Here is an 18,356-nt window from a genome sequence, read left to right on the forward strand (position 1 = left end):
AGTGGTCCTTGTTAGCTCTTACCTGATAACATTTACCAAAGGACTTTCTGGATGAACCCAAAAATGGAAGATTTACCAGCCCACTTTAACCTATGGCCCCCCCATCTATAAGGCAAGCAACACATAAAGCTTTCTTGGCTTAAAATTTCAGCTTTTTTGACAACAGTTTTCACCTGTCCCCCTTAGTTCATTTTGTTCCAATTTCTAATTGCCTCAGTCTATGCAGACTCTGCTCATTCCTTTCCCTGTTCCTTCACCCTTAGTTTCTCTACCAGAGAAACATTTTTGTGCAAGTGGTGAAAAAGACAGAAAGGACGAAAAGTGGGATGGGGGAAGGCACCCATTTAAAAACAATCTCTTCTGAGCAGAGACCTTCCCCTTATTTTAATTTCCCATTATCACTTAGCTGTGAATTGATGAGCACATGGAGCGAGACACCAAGAGGCCCCATTCTCACATGCACCACATTGGAAGGGGAGGATTTTCAGTGTTCCATCAGACTGCCAGGACCTGTCTGCCTCCCACAGCTCCTGGTGGGAGGCCTGACTTAGGAAATGGCAAAAGACAGAAATGACCAAAAAAATGCTGCCTCTTCTCCGCCTCAAATAAGGCTTTTTCAGGTGAGCAGAAATGGTCTGAGCCGCTAATGAGGTGTAGGCTGCCAAAGAAAACACATGGGCAAATTCGTATTTTCCAGGTGGCTGGTGGTAGAAATGTAACTGTCCATTGAAGTCTGCAGCATGGCCTTTTTTTGCACTTACTCATTAAATTATGGATTTATCGTGAGGTTACTTTAGCGTAATGTTAGCTGTGTTGTCTCACAGGCCCTGTAAATCAGTTGCTTGTCACAGGATTTATGAAAAAAACAAGTGCCTGCCTCAAGTCACACGAGGATTGGGTGGCGCTTCTGCATGGCCTCTTGCTGCTGGAGCACCAGGGAGCCCCGTGGAAGAGCCAGGCCACCACTCCAGCTCTGTGCTACTCTTGCTCAATGCTGAGCATGAGTTTGTCAAGCAGAAGGAGTTTGGATCAGAACTGAGTGTTGAAACAACAAACATGAGATGGAGCATATCCCTGAGGGATGTTAAAACAGGCAGCAGAAAAATGCATGACTGGTCCCTCGTGGTGCAGTCAATGGGACAACCTGCTCAGACCAGTTGGATTTCACCCGTCTGGTTCACACGTGCACTCAGCCTTTTCTGGCCAAGGCCACCCTGAGCCAGGTCCCTCCCCAGGCTGACAGCTTTGCCACCTTGCTGTCCTCTCTCTGCCTCTGCTCATAGCTGTGCCTTGAGCCCGGCACCGCTGGATGTGCTGGTTAAATGAAAGCCTTGGTGGCCTGAAGGACAGACACTGTGCCACAGCCCCCTGAGCACTTGTACAGCAGCTACTTTCATTTCCCATTTCCCAGGCAGTTATGTGATTTAACTCTTCTGTGCTCAAGATCAGCCCAGGCAGCTGGAGCAGGCAGGGAATGTATTGGGGGATGTGTTCACATTTCCCTCTGCTGTCAGTGCAGCACCCACAGTAGACAAATCTTCAGAGCTGCGCTTTTAAATTAGCTGGGCTATTTGCAGGATAAGGGCACTCATATCAAAAGCCAGTTACAAACAAAACAGAGAATTTAAGTAAGATTTAGGGAAAAACAGGCCTGCATTGACATTCAAGTCCATTTTGTCATTATTTTTTTTGAAGCCATTCTTGAAGATTTGACAAGGGTCTTAATGCATCCAGCCTCTTTTCAGAGGATGCAGGTATAAGAGCGACGTTACAGCATGAGATAAGTCTCCCCAGCAGCTCTGTGGCACTTGCTCTCTCCTTCAGAGGGATTCACAAATCCACAAATGGATGTCACTAAATTTACTATTGCATGGGAATGTAAACTCTTTAGAATGAGTTTGATAATTTGGGGAAGAATATGGCCCACTAATGACTCGGTTTTAGTGCAACTGAGATTCATGTGTGGGGACACATTTGTTTTCTCAGTAGAACAATCTCTAGCACTCTAAGTAAGATACCTTCATAAAATCAAATAAAGCAGCAAATTATTTGAGCAGGACTATCAACCTACAAAAGATCTCAAAATTGTGAAGTATCAAATAGAGCAGCTTTGACTGTGTTGTTTGAACACACTATTTTGTCCAGAAGGCCTTTTTGCCTTCTTTTTCTCATAATTGCTAATAGTGCTCCCTCAGAGGTGGCACCCATCAAATACCACCAGCTAGCTGCTGCACTGACATTACAGCTGTTTTCCTAATGCCAGAAATACCTCATTTTATAGTGTGGGCCTTTCCAGGAATAAGAGAACGAGGCAGCCTCCATTAGGTCTGGGCTTTTGCATATTGCAGAACCACGTCTAAATGAATTAAATAGAGATGCCAAGACTAAATTACTGAAACAGTTCTCATGCTGACTTGGTTTGACAAGAATGTGGCCTAGTCTGAACACCAGATGGATTTCCATCCAAGCTGAATGATCAACACCTTACAAATCCTGTGTTTAAAGATGTGGCCTGACTATTTCTCAAAGCCTGGATTTACCCTTCATGCCACAGGCGTCTGGAGGAAACCTACCTGCCAGCAGGGTCACTCTTTAGGAGCACAGACAGGAGGACTAGTCATCACCATTACTGTAACTAGTCACATTTATATATTTCTAAGCCTATGCTTCACTTTTCATGAGCAAACCTAACCACAGTCAGTCCTTGCTCCTTAGATGTCTCCATTTGACCGACATGTTTAGTCAGTCATGCATTATTTCCACTAATGCCAGCTGACAGAGCCGTACAGTGAGAGCCCCAAAATCACAGGCTCACTGATGCAGGAATTTATACAAATAGATAGTAAGGACAAGGAACAAAGTTAGGCAAGACTACTGTGATGAAAACTAGTTTTGTTCAAAGTCAGAAACCTCAGACGACACTGGAGAAACAAAATAAAAAATTGTGTGCAGCCAGCATCTAATACATCAGCTGCAGACCTAAGACTGTGTCAGGTCTTGCAGGAACAGAGAATTCAAAACAGAATCATAGAATCATAGTAGGTTGGACAAGACCTCTAACATCATCAAGTCCAACCATTAATCTAGCACTGCTCTGTTCACCGCTGAACCATGTCTCCAAAATAGACCCAATTCCTACCACGAGCAAAGGTGAAAGAAAAAAAACCCAGATGGAAATCGGTTCAGGGGTTCACATGCCAAAGCCACTCCCCAGGCAGGTTCTTTTTCCATGATCAGCAGGGTTTGTGTGGTGACACCTTCTTTTCCTTCCCATTATAATTTGTTAATGTGCACCTGGCAGGACTACCAGCATTTCGGCACTCCCAGGTGTAAAAGGATATCGGCCTCTCTAAAGATACGGGCCTTGTGAAATACCACACCTCAGCACAGTGCAGCACAGCCAGGGGCTGAGCTGCCCTTATTTGTACTCACTACTTAGGCTTGCATGAAAGACTCATAAACTCTTTGGGAAAAGAACAGTCACACATTTGTCTACTATTTGTGTTCCAAGAACTTTTCTTGTTAGCTGCAAGATGACATTTTAATGAGGTTTCATGGCATAGAAAACATGGGACGATTTAACCAGCTCTGTCCACCCCCTCCCTCCCTCCCTCCCTCCCTCCCTCCCCAAACTCTTTCTGAAATGAGTTACCATGCGGGAACAAAAGCTTTTATGAGAATTTATGTCATTCGTGTGGAGGCAGGGGTGAGGTAAAAGTCATTCAGCTGCCAAACTTTGGCATCAGAGTGTGTGCTATTCCCTCTCCTGCCCCGTAGTGGATGGCAAACTGGCCTTGTTCAGACCTGTGCAAGTTTCTTCAAGATCTGGGGGCTAGTGAGTGTTTGTTTGTTTGTTTGTTTATTTTGGAGTCACAGAGAGGGCAGTGTAAAATAGCTGTGAGGCAATTCCCGTACAGTAAAATGGAAGTCTCTCTGGCTCTTCATTCAATACAATGTGGCTCAAGAGGATATCCTGCCAAACCAATGATAACGAGGGAAATAAAGTCACTTCCTCACCAGCTGTTTGATTCAGGTAGAAAAAGGAAGCGTTTACTTCCTCATGTTCGCTCTCCCTGCTGCCCCCTCGGGCAGAAATGCCAGGCAGAAATGCAGAAATGCAGAAATTGCCTTCTCCCTCCACATTTTTGGTGAGGAGCTGTCAGATCCATAATGCTGCTCTGGACTGAGCCTGTGGGCAGCACGTCCTCCTCTGTGGCCGAGGAGCTGAGCCTTGCCTCTCGGGCTGGGGTGCAAGCTGAGCTGCGGAAGGACCGAGGCTGAACAAAATTGGCTCATTCCACAAGCAAAGAATGCCCGTGTAATTAATGACATTTGTTTCTTGGATTAGAGCTGCCGAATTTGGGCCAGCAGAAGAGTGGGATAGTGTGATCTCTTTTGTTTGGAGACTGCCCTGACTCAATGCACTATTACACCTCCTAATCCTCCCAGAGTGACGAACTTTACTTCTGTCCCGGGCTCCCTGCAAATCCCTGGAACTCTGGCCAGGAACATGCTCTGTCCTCCCTACATATAGTCCAATGGGCAAGAAGGCAGTGAGGGGTGCCCTTGGGGCAATCCTCATGGCTTCCAATCAAAGGTGAAGCAGGCATCTCAGGGGCTTTGGTGCCTAAGAGGAGCTCAGGCAGAGCATCTTCCCCTTCTCCACCACCACCTTTCTTGCTTCACAGAAACAGTCAACACAAATTTGCACAGTAAACCAGCAACAGACTGATTTGACTTAATAAAAGCTTCTTAAGAAATGGCTTTTTAAAAAGTTACAGAACTGAATGAAGAGTTCTTTTCCATATAATTTTTAACAGCCCTGATATAATTTTACATCCAGGATATAAGTTCCCATTAAATTTTGATGATCTTAAAAGCAAGGTCTGCAATGATTTTCTTTCCAATTGTGTAAGACTTCCAGAAAGGTTGACCAAGCCAGAACTTGCCTCGGTCTATTTGCCAAGGGGACCCTTGCTTGCATTATAAAGAGTGCTTTTCAAAGGACATCAAGTGTTTCAAACAATTTTCTTAATCTTATTTATTTTAGCTGAGATTCTTTTATTTTAAACAGAGCAGTTTAGGTGACAAAAATCCAGTGACAAATACATGGGTTTACAGAAGACAAAACCTTATGAAAGGTTAAAATTCTGTTTAGGGTTCTCTTTGTGCTAAAATAGTTTTCAGCAACGGGTCATACTTCCCTCCTCCCACCCCCCTTGTTTTAGTACATAAAATGGACATGTGTTTATTTAAAACAGGTTTGAAACTTAAACAAATAGTGACAGGCTGTTCAAACAAGCTTCGGAAATAGGCCTAATCAGAATGTTTGAGAAGGGGAGGGGGAACGATCATAAAGAGCTACTTGTAATATATAGTGCAGACACCATTAGGTTGGGTTCATGTTATTGTTGTAATAATCTCAGACAAAAAAGTACTGCATGCTGCACATTTTTTGTTAACATTCCTCTTTTGAGCCATAGGTTATGCCATATTTTTGTCTGGTGTCCAAGTTTTACTGTTCTCCTCCGTCCATCTCCATACCCAGTACCAGAAAGCTCTGTGGAATCATTGGAAATGGTCTCACAGAAAAACTGGGAGGAATGTTCCTGAACTGGGATAGAAGGGAAACACAAAATGCACTCATTTTGATATTGATACTGTATGTGCATACACTGTCATGAATATACAGAAGTGAGACCTTCCCCACAGAAAGAAACCATGAAAACCTTAACATTTAAATGTTTTCACATGACTTGTGTTTCCATGAGTTTTTTTTTTTTTCATTTCCTCTCTTTTTGACCCATAATAATATCACCAAGTGTTGAACTTTACCCTTGTTGTATTTTTATAAGGCCGATCTTGAACTCCCTATACAGAGAAGGCTCCCGTGGAAGTCACTGAGTCTGGACTGGCGACAACAGGATTTAGCCCAGTCTGTAACATTTTAGGATATTGTGTTACTTCATAGCCTTAAGGAGAAATAAAAGCAGCTTTCCAAAGAGCTGCACAGCAAACTGAGTGTGCTTTTTCAGCTCTGCAACAGCACAGCAGAATATTAAGGCCAGAGTTTGCAAATGTCTATGTCAAAAAACAGGCAGCTAAGCAAAAGTTGCCAATTTCTCTCTGAAATGAAGAGTTTGCATTAAAACATACTATCCTCCCTACAAAAGGTTAAGCTGTTTTCACTTGAGAATATACCTTTGGAAACCCAAGTTGGAAAATTATTGCCTAGAGGAACAAGCATTGAGAAATAGCAAGAGGCAGATGTGTTTTCACGTCACTCGCTTGGCCAGAGCCTGTGGCTGTTCTGCTATCAAGTCTTACCTACTTACATCCACTCTGACCTACAACATGCACCAATATTACTTAATGCAATAACACATTTTGGAAGCAAATATCTATTATTTATTTCAATCTCACTCAGCGTCTAGTGAATAGAAGTCAGAATTAAAAATCCTTACACGCCCTCTCCTGGTAAAACCACAGACGTGCCTCTTCTGACGATAGCTGGAGATGCCTGATGAAGGAAGCTAATTTTACTACAGGATTTGATTGTCATTAACTCAGTTGGAAGGTTTACATTAATAATGGACACCTTTCTCTCCTCAGTTTCTGCTGTAAACCATAACAATATATGCATTATTAGAAGACAGATATGCATTATTAGAAGACCGGTCAACTCCTAGCATAATAACATTGCAAAACAGCTAAAGACACTATAACTTTAATAGAGAATGTGATCTACCAAAAATGGGAAGTCTGGGGTATTAAAAGTAGCGATAGAAACTGTCACGTTAGATAGCTGTTTCATGGGCTTATTGCAATAGCTTGGGAGCAGACCTTAATTGGCAGCACAGTAAAAGAGTTGCCATAAATGATGTTATCAGTTTTGTCACATTTTTAAAGTCATTCAGCTTGGCTATTTACTGCTTTCGTGCCGTACAGGATGATTTATCTGTCTCTGAGAAATGCCCCCAAGCGTCATGCTCCTTAGGAATTGCAGCCTGAAAGAAAGGCATTACGTGCAGAGTATCACCAATCCAGTCATTTGCCCAGTCAAATCCCACTGTATTTATGAGTCACAAAAACTTTATCTGTGCTTCTTGAACAGCATTTCCATTTGGTGCCTACGTGCACGACCAGATTTTCCTGCAGCACTGGACCACGGCATCACCCTCTTTGGTGACAGTTGTGAAAGATTATCATAGGTATAACACAACCCTAACACCTTCAGTTCATATGCAAGAAACATCTGTGGCTACTACACAAAGTTTTCTGAGCCCATCCCCAGGGAACCAAATACTGCCTTATTTTCAATGAATCTGACCTGCAATATAGATGCTCCTTACCCAGTGGAAATTAAAGATTTGGAGAATGAAGGTTCATCTACTTAATTTGTGTGTGTTTGTATAGACAACATTTAGGACCCAAAATAGTGGTAACTTATATTTTAAAATGCTCGTTCTGTCTTTTCTATTAGACTGGGCATGCCTAAAGCAGAAGTCGCAACCATAAGTAATTTCAGTAATATTTATAAAGAAATAGGCAGGAGAACTTTTTTTTAAACCCACAAAAGAGAAATCACTCCTCCCAAATCACTATTTTAATAGGTTTGTGTGGTCTTCTTGTGCCAGCGGGATTGTTGGGTCACCCCTGAGGGTGAAGAAGTTGCCTCCCTTTCCCCATTCCCCTTGTCTCCCCAAAAAAACAGTAACTGCAATTCTGATATTCCCTTTCTCACTATTTCCCCTTCTAGGATGCCTTTGTGGAGTTGTATGGCAACGGCATGAGGCCTTTGTTCGATTTCTCCTGGATCTCTCTGAAGACTATCCTGAGTCTGGTTCTGGTGGGAGCTTGCATCACTCTTGGCGCTTATCTCGGACATAAGTAGAGTCACCCAGTTTATTGTGGATTACAAAAGTCTTTCAAAACAACAAAATAATATTTTTTTTTTCTGTAGCACAATGATATTTTATGAGCAAAGCAACTTCCCAGCGAAAGATTAAATCAGCTATTACTGCCAAAGGAAATATCATTTATTTTTACATTGCCGGAAAATTATTTATTAAAAGATATTTACATTTTAACCTGCTATTTTCAGAACCTCAGCAAGTTGTATCTGTCATCACATCATGTTGTTATTCTTAACTTTAATGAGCCCCAGAGTATTTTACGTTCTTTTTTTTTTTAATTAATGCCGCTGGCTGGATTATTTTATCTCTGAAGAGCGAATATACTGACAAAGACCTACCTGCTTACACTTACAAGGGCAGTTACTTGAGCTGCTAAAAGCTGCCAAATTGTGTTGAATTTCCTAGCATTTTCTGGGAGGGATCTGAGAGACAAGGTCAGCATGAACAAAGTTCTCACCCTGTCCTGCTGGCAAGAACTGATGTAGTAAACAATTCAACATGGTACATATGTGGAGTCAAGACAGAAACTTCTTCAAGGACACTCTGCTATCCCTACAGGAGAACAGTTGGAAATATGGTTGCCTATGCCTTTTAAACACGTGTTTTCAAGTTACCAGCTGTGCCATCACATCATAATCACAATACCCACATAACACGTCAACTTTTTTTTTTAATAGAAGTGTGAAGTTAAATCTTTGGGGCTCGCAGGAAATTGCTGTTCCAATGATTTTCTCAGCAGCAAAATGTTTTTTGTGGCTACTGACACAGAAACATCAGGAGACCTTAAGTGCCTGCTTCAACAGAGCAGAGCTGGAGTCTGAAGACCTGACCTGTGTCCCACTTTAGTGGGCTCATATCTGCAACTAATCCTGCTTACTTACAGAGTTCCTCCAGGGGTTTGAAACCAATTAGATGTGGTCTCTAAATCCCTGAAAGTTGAAAAAGATCTTAATTTTATTTGGCAAAAAGCAGACCTCAGCTAAGTTACAGATTAGCTCTGACTATCCTTGTTTATCAAACTGGACACCAAAATCTAGTTCATATTCATAACAGGAAAGGAAAGTGAGATTTATCATCCTGCCCCTCGCCCTCAAAATATTTTCATGCGAATAGTCTCCTAAGACTTTCTACAGAAGAAAAGCCGATGAAGAAATTCAAAATCCTCTCTCTGGACAGAGACTCTTTGACACCTCTCTTGTGCAGGTGCCTACTGTCATCTCAAGTGAAAATAGGGTGAAGGAAAAGGGGGAGGGGGAGGCGTGAAGTCATCTGCTCCTGTTACAAAACACAAGGCATGTGAAATTAACACAGAGTACATAACACAGTTTTATAAACAGACCTGTGTTCAAAGCACGGCTTGCCCTGAGCTCGATGGGGGCCAGGAGTCCCCTGGAAACCGAAGACTCTGAAGCATCGAGTCCCAGGGGCTGCTCTGAGGCGTGGAAATGTCCAGCTTCAAATGTTTTAAATCCTGCGCTTCTATTTTTTCTATGAAACTTTTGAAATGTGGGATTTGTGGGTAAATGGATGTCCAGATATAAAAGGAAAGTTTGCAAAGCTGTGGATAAAATGTACCGTACAATACATAAGTGCTCAAAGGGTGAAAAACACACAGTGAATAAACTGTAGCTCCAACCTCAAGATTTCAGCTGAATAACTTTGTGGCATTATATGCAAAATATCTCCAGTAACTCGGGAATGTAATATGTTCAATGTTAAGGCTGTAGTTGATATTGTGTCTTCAAAGCTGCTTTTATGTTTGGTTGTTTTTTTTTAAGAGTTGTACATCTCAGCATTTTTACTGCTATTTAGTTGTGGCACCTACACTTTGTATGAGCAAAGATGGGGCAAGCTTACATTTCAGATTTGAAATTACTTTCTTATAGGAACGTAGAAAGGAGATATTTCTAAGAGAACAAAAATGTGAACTATGCTTGATTAAAGGAAAAGGAAAAATCCCATCATCAGACTATTAGTACCTGCAGTGCTTTCAGAGTGCTTCTCTAAAAAGTGGGCATGGTCATGTAGGGGTTTTATGAAAAATATTTCAAATCAGAGGAACTGAGGAGTATTGTGGATTGAGTGTGGGCTTTGTTTTTTATCTCAGCTTACAAACTGAATTTGTTTGCAGCCAATTGCACAACTGGAATTGGCTGCTATTAAGCTTATGTTTCATTTCACAATCTAGTCTTCGTTTCGATTTGTGCCCATATGCCCATTAAAGTTTATGAACTATTAGACCTCAAATTGTTTCAACATTGTTTTATTAAAGGTTTACATTGTCAAAAGTAGTAAAAAATATCAATTCCAGTGCTGCTATAATACCAGGATAATTTGAATGGGGTTTTGGTTTTTAATACCTTCCAATGGCTAAAGTTTTTTTAAGCTGCTTTAGAAATAATATGAAGACGACACATGATACACAATTAAATGAATACTGAAGATTTTGTGTTCTGTTGTGTCTACTCACTGGACTTCCCAGTGTATTTCTTAGTACCAGGCAAAGAGAAGAGTCATGATGACTGTTGATGATTTTATTTTATTAAAGAGCTGATGGAGTTTTCCCATCCTGACTGCAGAATAGTACAGTATTGTGGCTGCATTAGGTATAATGATAGTTGATAATACATTTATTAAGAAAACATTTAGAAACATTGAATGTATATAAAAGCTTGAACTTCTTAAATAAAATCCTCTCTTCTCACTCCTGTATTTCTTTTGCAATAATTCCTGTCTTTCCTACTCTTCATTACACTTCCATGTAAGATTTTTTTCCTCCACAAAATGCCTCACAGACTTCCACGCTCAAAGACTATGCTTCAGTGAAAACCCATCCTCTGTCACTGTGTATGCACAGACATCTGACCACTCCCACCGTATCCAAATTGTGAAAGGGGGAAAAACAATTAAAAAGAGGGACACTTCTGGAGTGTTTAGGTGTAGAGAACCAGAGATCAGAAAGAAGGAAGAGGTCAGAAGTGGAGGGAAATAGAGAGATCACTGAACCATCTCCCTGGTTAAAGATGAGTGCTACTTGGAATTTGTTTATCTTTCATCCTTTCCATTGAAAAAGGATGATATAAGGGCAGAGAAAAAGCTTGCAGAGACCCCACAATTATTTTTCTCTATAGAACTTTGTTAATACCTTTTAAAAACAGCAAATGCGTAGGCATCAAAGAGAAGTACTGGGTTTTGCTATATTCAGCTTAGGTGTCCTTAATTCTTTTTCACTCTATTTTTTAAGAAAATAATGAAGAAAAGTATTTTGCTTCTGAAAAAATAATCTGTAGGATCACCTGAGATCTGTCATAAATCAGTTACTTAGGAACAGATGAAAAAACTGTGTAAAAGTATTCTGAAATTAGAGGTGATACAGAGAACATTTCTGAATGGAACAAGCACTGGATCCACCAAAGGACTAATGGGGCTGTTGAGGTAACAGGGAAATATATAGAGAGATGAGAAAGGGAGCTGGAAGATGTGGAGAATGACATTGGTATGTAAGAAAATCTTCAGTTTCACATGTTGCAGGAGTTCACTCAAGATGGTCTGAAAATAACTGTTAACTAAAAGCAGCTATATGTGCACTACATGGCTATGATTACTAAAAATCTGCGATTACAAAATTACAATAAATTATTGTAAAATTGTCTAGTCTTCAAAAGTTCATCGGTTTGCTGTTACGATTGGGGATTATATAGCCTGAGTAGTTTTGCACTAAGAAGGAGCAATTATGAAAAAAGAAGTCTGAAACCAGATGTGCAAAGGTAACATGAAGGTGATGCAGTTCAGAGAACACGGTCCCAGTCCCCCCAGTCCACACAGTCTCCCCAGCTGAGGCAGCAGGAGTCTGGACTGCATGCTTTGACCCTGGAGCATGACACTGCTCAGCTGTGCGCCTGCACTTCACAAACCTATTGATTAAAGTATCGTGAAGTAGCATGTTTAAAGCCTTTCTTCTTTTTCCTTTCTCTATCTCTGAACAAACTAGCAAAACGATTCATTTCTATTACAAGGTTATGGCTCAGTACTATATGAAAAATTATACATATTTTAATTTATGGGTATAAAAATTCTTTCTCATGGCAAAAGTCCAGCTTTATTTTTCATTCCTATCTCTTTTTCCAATAAGGCTAAATGCAAGGTAGACAAAAGAGCTAATTTAATCTGTATTTGGTTTAAATTACACTTCTATACTAAGTTAATGCAGCTTCATCACACAAAGAAATTATCTTCAAAAAGTAATACAGCATTAAGAGTTCCACACAAAAACTATATATTTTTATAATTTAAATAGCAATTTTTTTCCTTTTCTTCTGAATATTTGAATTTTAATTATCACCAGCATAAATGTACATAAGCAGATATTGTTTATCCAGTACCTTTGGATGATGTATGTATGGTAATGTAGTTTGTCAGTTTATCATCATTTAATATGATTATGTTGTTCTTTGTCTTTAAAATGTTATAAGAACATGCTGCCATTAAACTTTCCATGTCTGTCTAGTTTATATTGTGAAAAAATAATAAAAGCACACTGTGAGATTCTTGTTTTGCATTTGCATTTTTTAGAATTTGTCGATAGAAAGCCACTCAAACATTTTGGGTGTAATCCCATAAATGACACATAATGTTTCCTTCCTGATGGTTCTGTTCACCTGTTCTGCTCAGCAGTGGCCAGTACTTGCTTGCCTTGCTCACAAAGATGCAGTGTCCCAGGTTTGAGCAGCTGCTGCTGTGTGAAATGCAGCCCCCAGGTGCAGTCTGTGCTTGGGACCCAAGGACAGTGTCACCCTTTCTGCCCTCCCATTCATTTGATGCCTTGCAGAAAATGCAGCATGGCTCTTCTGTTGATTTGCTAAAACTGGTTTTCATTCTTGCAACCACAAGCTGGAAAGGCACATAGCAAGTTTCAACAGGAGCAAGAGAAATATTTTTGTTACTGCTGAAGGTTTCCTACAGTTATGACCAAAAAGTGTTTCCAAAAAGTGTTTAGGTATTTTGCTCCTTACAGGCTCCTGTTAAGTGGCCCTTGATTCACAGGGGTTGCCTCTTACCTTCTGTGGCTATAACTCAGGTAGAACATAGCTAAATGTGTTCATGTAATGAGTATTTAACTTCTTTAAGAATTTACCCAGCTTCTTGAGTGGGTTTTGCAGCCCCAAATGTGTGCACTGTGACGTCATGGATGAACTTTTTATGAGTGCCTGAAGTTCATAATTTAATGCTTTTCAAGCACAACTCAGGCACTTGTGCAAAACATCTATCCTCTGTCTGCATCCACGAAGACAGAGAAGGTGAAGGAAGTCAGCCTGAAACTGAAAGAAGAGGCAACACAACAGAATGCAATGCTGGACTCTGTCCTCTGGGCTCTGGGATTTAACTGTCCAGCAGAGAGCTGGGTTAGTAAATCTTTGCAAGGTAGAAGGTAAAACACATGGCAGTAGGACAAGTACTACCATTTCTCTCTGCCATTATTTTGTGAAATAAGAAGACAAGGTCTTGGAGGAGAGCAGCCCCAGAACTGCATTTTTTCTAGGTAAAACCTTACAAAGGAAGATGGGATTAACTTTCTACAGGGAGTTCAGCAAAACCAGGTAAATTAGTTCAGGGATTCTTCTCTTTATGCCCAGTCAGGGCATAACATTTTTCTTAAAAGCTAACAAATCAGCACCTGGGATTAAATACTTACCTTACCACTGGGACCAAGCACTGTGAGCAGATGGGGAGAACAGAAGAGGTCCAGATAAAGACAAAATGAGCCCTTAGACCTGATAACTAAGGTGGGTTTTGGCTGTCTGAAAATTAGGTAGGAGCACCCTAAAAAAATTTTTGCTGGGCCAGAACCAGAAAGCTCCCTCCTCAAAACATTCCCAAGTGGTTTCAAGCACTGTAAGTCTCTACTGAAGCTGCACAAGCAGCAATGTGCAGTTGTCCCTCTGCAGCAGCAGGCTCTCCATCCCATAATACCTATAGCCCCTGCTTATGTCCTCCTCAATTGTTAAATATTTAATGGGAGTCTACAAGTGGTAGAAAGTGAAGTTCATTCCACTATGAATGGCTGGGTACCAGCTGCATGGCATTTAAATTTCACATAACAACTGACCTGAGGAGGAGCATGTTAAGTTTCACGTAACTACTGACCTTGGCTTTCTACTTGGAACTAACTTTTTGCTATCCAGATCTTCCTCTGAGGACACGTTACCCTGTGCAAAAGACAATGGAGTCAAGATTTGTGCACTGCAAGAAACTGATTTGCTCAGATGGGCAAACAACAAGGCAGCTCTTGAAGCATCCCATCATAGGCTGTAGTTCACTGCTCCCCACTACAATTGAGCACAAGTACTGAAAATATCCAGAATGGATCTTTAAAATCTTATGGGGATAAATACATGTCAGTTAAAAACATGTGTATCTAATTTTTTAACACTTCTAAAAGGTAGTGCAGACACGCTCCTTGCTATCCTGAAGCAACAAGAACACTGAAGAGTGTTTCTGGATTAGTTCACCTGGAAGTTGCCTCTTCTTCTCCAATGGGAGTACCTATTCTGGTACTGACCTATGCAACTCATATTAAATGTACTGAATTGCCTCTTGGATATCCTGGAGAAACACATCAGCCTGCCCTCCTCTGTATGTGTCCTCCAGAACTCTTTCTAAAAGCACAATCACAATAGTGAGGATTCAATGCCTTGGTTGTGGTGAAAATTCGGACTCAGAAAAGGCCCTGGTCATACAGCTGAATGTGTCCATATGGAGCAGACAGTACTGATGCAAACCTTTATAAAGCCACAGGTGACAGAGACAGAAGTCAGCCAAATCTGTTTATTTGGGGATGAGATGGAAAAAGAGCCTCCTTCCCTTTCTTTGTCCTCCTGATAAGCTGCAGGCATTTCTCTGCCTATGTGGTCAGAGACGCTGTCCAACGCCCTAGTTAATCATACTCTTGAGTTTTGTGCCTGTTTAAATTTCTCCCCACCTGTACGCTCGCACTCCAAAAAATCTGCTGATCCTTTATGTACCCGGTAAGCAAACTTTTCCCTTTCCTACCTTTGACTTCTAGATTATTACTCTTCTTACCCCTCTGGCAACACAAAGACCCTTTGAGAGGTAGGGTGCAATATATGTGGATGACGCTGCTCATGGATTATTAACAAAAATGCCCAAAGTGCGTGTTTCAGGCTGTGCTACAGTGAGCATGAGCACCATGGAGGTCTCTGCACTGGCAGACCACCAGCATGGAGAGGCACAGTTCTGTCAAAGCAGCCACAGACCATGCTAAGGGGCAGTGGGGGGGATGAATGACACCTGATCCAACACCATCTAGTTAGAATAGCACAGCTTTATCCCATTGTATCATGTTTGCATGGCAAGGTTTTGGTAGCTGTGGGGCTACAGGGGTGCCAGAAGCTTCCCCCATGTCCATTACAGCCAATGTCACTGGCTCCAGGATGGACCCACTGCTGGCCAAGGCTGAGCCCATCAGCAACGATGGCACCACCCATGGGATAACTTACTTAAGAAGGTGAGGGAGGAAAACCACACAATTGCAGCTGGAGAGAGAAGTGAGAATATGTGAGATAAACAGCCCTGTAGACACCAAGGTCTATGAAGAATGAAGGGAAGGGGCTGCTCCAGGCATCCCTGCAGCCTGTGGTGCAGACCATGGTGAAGCTGATGTGCCCCTCCAACCCATGGAGGTCCATGGTGGAGAAGAGATTCACCCATAGACCGTCAGAGCAGATGGTCTGATGGATGCACAAAGGAGTCAGTGAGCCCATGGGAAGCAGGCTCCTGGCAGAACCTGCAGACTCATGGAGAGAGGAGCCCATGAGGTTTGCTGGAAAGACTTGTGACCCTTTGGGAGAACTCATGCTAGAGCAGCCTGTTCCTGAAGGACTGCACCCCATGGAAGTTTGTGAAAAACTCCAGCCCTTGGGAAGGAACCCACATTGCAGAAGTTTGTGGAGGACTGTCCCCTGTTGGAGGGACCCCACACTGGAGCAGGGGAAGAGTGGGAGGACAGCTCCACCTGAGGAGCAGCAAGTGAAAGAGACAACACGTGATGAATTGACTACAACTCCTAACAGCAGTTCCTTTACACTGCTCAGGGAGAAGAAGGTAGAGAAAATCAGGAATGAAGTTGAGCCCAAGAAGAAGGGAGGGGTTGGGGGGAAAATGTTTTTAAGGTTTGGTTTTATTACTCATTATACTAATGGGAGTTGATTGGCAATAAATTAAACTAATTTCCCCAAGTCAGGTCTGTTTTGCATGATGGTAATTGGTAAGTGATCTCTACCTGCCCTTAATCTCGAGCCAGGAACCTTTCATGATATTTTCTCTCTGCCACCTAGCTGAGGAGAGTGGTAGATTGGCTTTGGTGGGCACCTGGCATCCAGCCAGGGTCAATCCACCATATCCATTCCCCAAAAAGCCCTGTTGCAGAAAGTTTACTTACAGTAGTGGAGAAAACGTTTAGTCAACTTGACCCTGCAGGGGAAAGCTTACACTGGAGAAGCACTTTGTGTAATGAAATTACACGAATGCGTGCCATAGAACTACTACATAGTCTTTCAAAAAACACACTTTTAGTCAATTATCATGAATCCCAAAATTGGATTTATTGTTTCACTGACCCACAATAATCTTATGAACTGATGAGCATATCAGATGCAAACACGTAAAAAGTCAATGAATGCAGTCTACATATTAGCATGGCAACAACTTTGATACACCCTTTGTCTTTGTTGGGGCAACTGCATCAGAAATTGTGAAAGGAGAAAATGCTGTGTTCAGAAAAAAAAACAGTCAAAAAAAATAGACTGGACAATACTGCTGCAGAGGAAGTAATCACCCCTGATTTACTTAAATTTTACTCAAAAAACCCCTCAAAACAAGTCACTTGTCAAAAAGCCTCTTGCTCTCTTCTGGGTTCAACCCTCCAGTCACTAGAGTGGCAACACATACCTCCAGTTGCCCGAGCATGAATGTTTAGCATTCAAAGTGCACAGCCTTTCACAGAATCACCAAAGATCATCTAGTCCATCCCCTTGTCACGGGCAGGGACACCATTCACTAGATGAGATTTCACATGGACTCTGGCCTCAAGGGATGGGATATCCGTATATGATGGATAGTTTGAAAAGAAAGCAAAAGAAAACAGCAAAAGATTGGAAAGTGAATCCATGGGTCACATAAAACACCCTAGCAGGCATCAAGGAACTTTGGAAATGTACTTCTTTAAAGACAGGATCGCTGGAAAAAGCTGAGAGGCATCACACCTCCTTCCCTCTTACTGTGTCATCCCACAGCACTGCCAATGGCAAACCAAAGAGACTTTGGCTAAACAGCTCCTCTTCCCGGCCTGCACTGCCCTTTTCCCAGCAAACAGCGGAGGAACCCACTGGCAGGGCCCAGCAGTGCCAAACACATCAGCCAACCTCAGACAGGAGTTTTGGCAAGCCCCCTTCCGCGGCGTAAGGATGCCAGCAGCCTGCAATGCACCGGGCAGGCGGCGCAGAGCCACGGAGCTGCAGGATCATTACTGCAGGATAATTAATGCTGCCTTTCAGCGGGGAGCTGGGGCACAGACGTGCTCTGTAATGTTTGCACCGGAGCCCGGCCAGGAGCCGGGGCTGTCTGCTCCAGTGCCCAGATGCCGTGGCCTGAAAGGGACCACTGCCTGCGCTGCTCTGTCCTCCGACAGCGCTGCTTGAAGTCAAAACTGGCAGCAAGCCAAAGTGCTCTCTCATGAGACTGTAAATTAATGTTGCTGAAGGAAGCTGGCTAGTAGTTCATGTGGCTCTGGGTTTGCTTTACATCTGGTGTCAAACTTTGAATTCCCTCTGCAGCTAGGAATAAAACAGGTGAGGTGCCTGGGCCACTCAGCACCCCCTACACATTACTAATTTCCTTTCATCCAGGCCTTTAGAAAAAAAAATCCCTGATCATGCTACAGTTTTGAAATGTTATAGGGTTGGGATTTTGAGCTTTTGATGGGTTTTTTTTTGTTTGATTTGGTTTGGTTTTGGTTTTTTTTTTTTACTTAAAAAAGCAGCTGTTATTTCTCTCCAGGCTTTGCAAACATTCTTCCCATTAAGTAACTCATTTACTGCTAGTGGCAGGAATAGCTTCCTCCAACTCACAACTCTAAAAGAAGCTGATACCTTTTGCACTTAAAAAGCATGGCCACGGAAAAGAAACAGATGTATTTTAAACAAAGATGCTCATTTTCAGCTCCTCCTCACTCCTTCACCTCACAGACTAGGTACCTAATAAGCCTTTCACTCCAGCTGCCTACCACCTAAATCAGCATGATTCCTTATGCCTGTGTTTTCATTAGGGACACGAAATCAATCTTTAACCAAGGACAAATAGCAATGCCTTCCAAGTTACATCCAAATAACAACTTCCAGTTCTGGAATTAGACCTCAGTGCTGT

The 18,356-nt window shown here is 42.1% G+C and overlaps 1 protein-coding gene and 1 long non-coding RNA gene across 2 annotated transcripts in view; one reads left to right on the forward strand and one right to left on the reverse strand.

Moving 5' to 3' along the window:
* The window catches only part of BCL2 (BCL2 apoptosis regulator), a 96,653-nt gene extending 84,192 nt beyond the window's left edge, over positions 1 to 12,461 (forward strand). The window contains exon 2 of the mRNA XM_063162018.1: positions 7,760 to 12,461. Within this exon, the coding sequence (XP_063018088.1) occupies positions 7,760 to 7,894 (135 nt within the window). The 3' untranslated portion in view covers positions 7,895 to 12,461. The remainder of the gene's footprint in view (positions 1 to 7,759) is intronic.
* Positions 1 to 18,356, reverse strand: part of LOC134421297 (uncharacterized) — a 45,834-nt gene that overhangs the window by 14,030 nt on the left and 13,448 nt on the right. The gene's annotated exons all lie outside the window — the stretch shown is intronic.

This window comes from Melospiza melodia, chromosome 1, assembly GCF_035770615.1.
Source record: "Melospiza melodia melodia isolate bMelMel2 chromosome 1, bMelMel2.pri, whole genome shotgun sequence".
Classification (NCBI taxonomy): Eukaryota; Metazoa; Chordata; class Aves; order Passeriformes; family Passerellidae; genus Melospiza; species Melospiza melodia.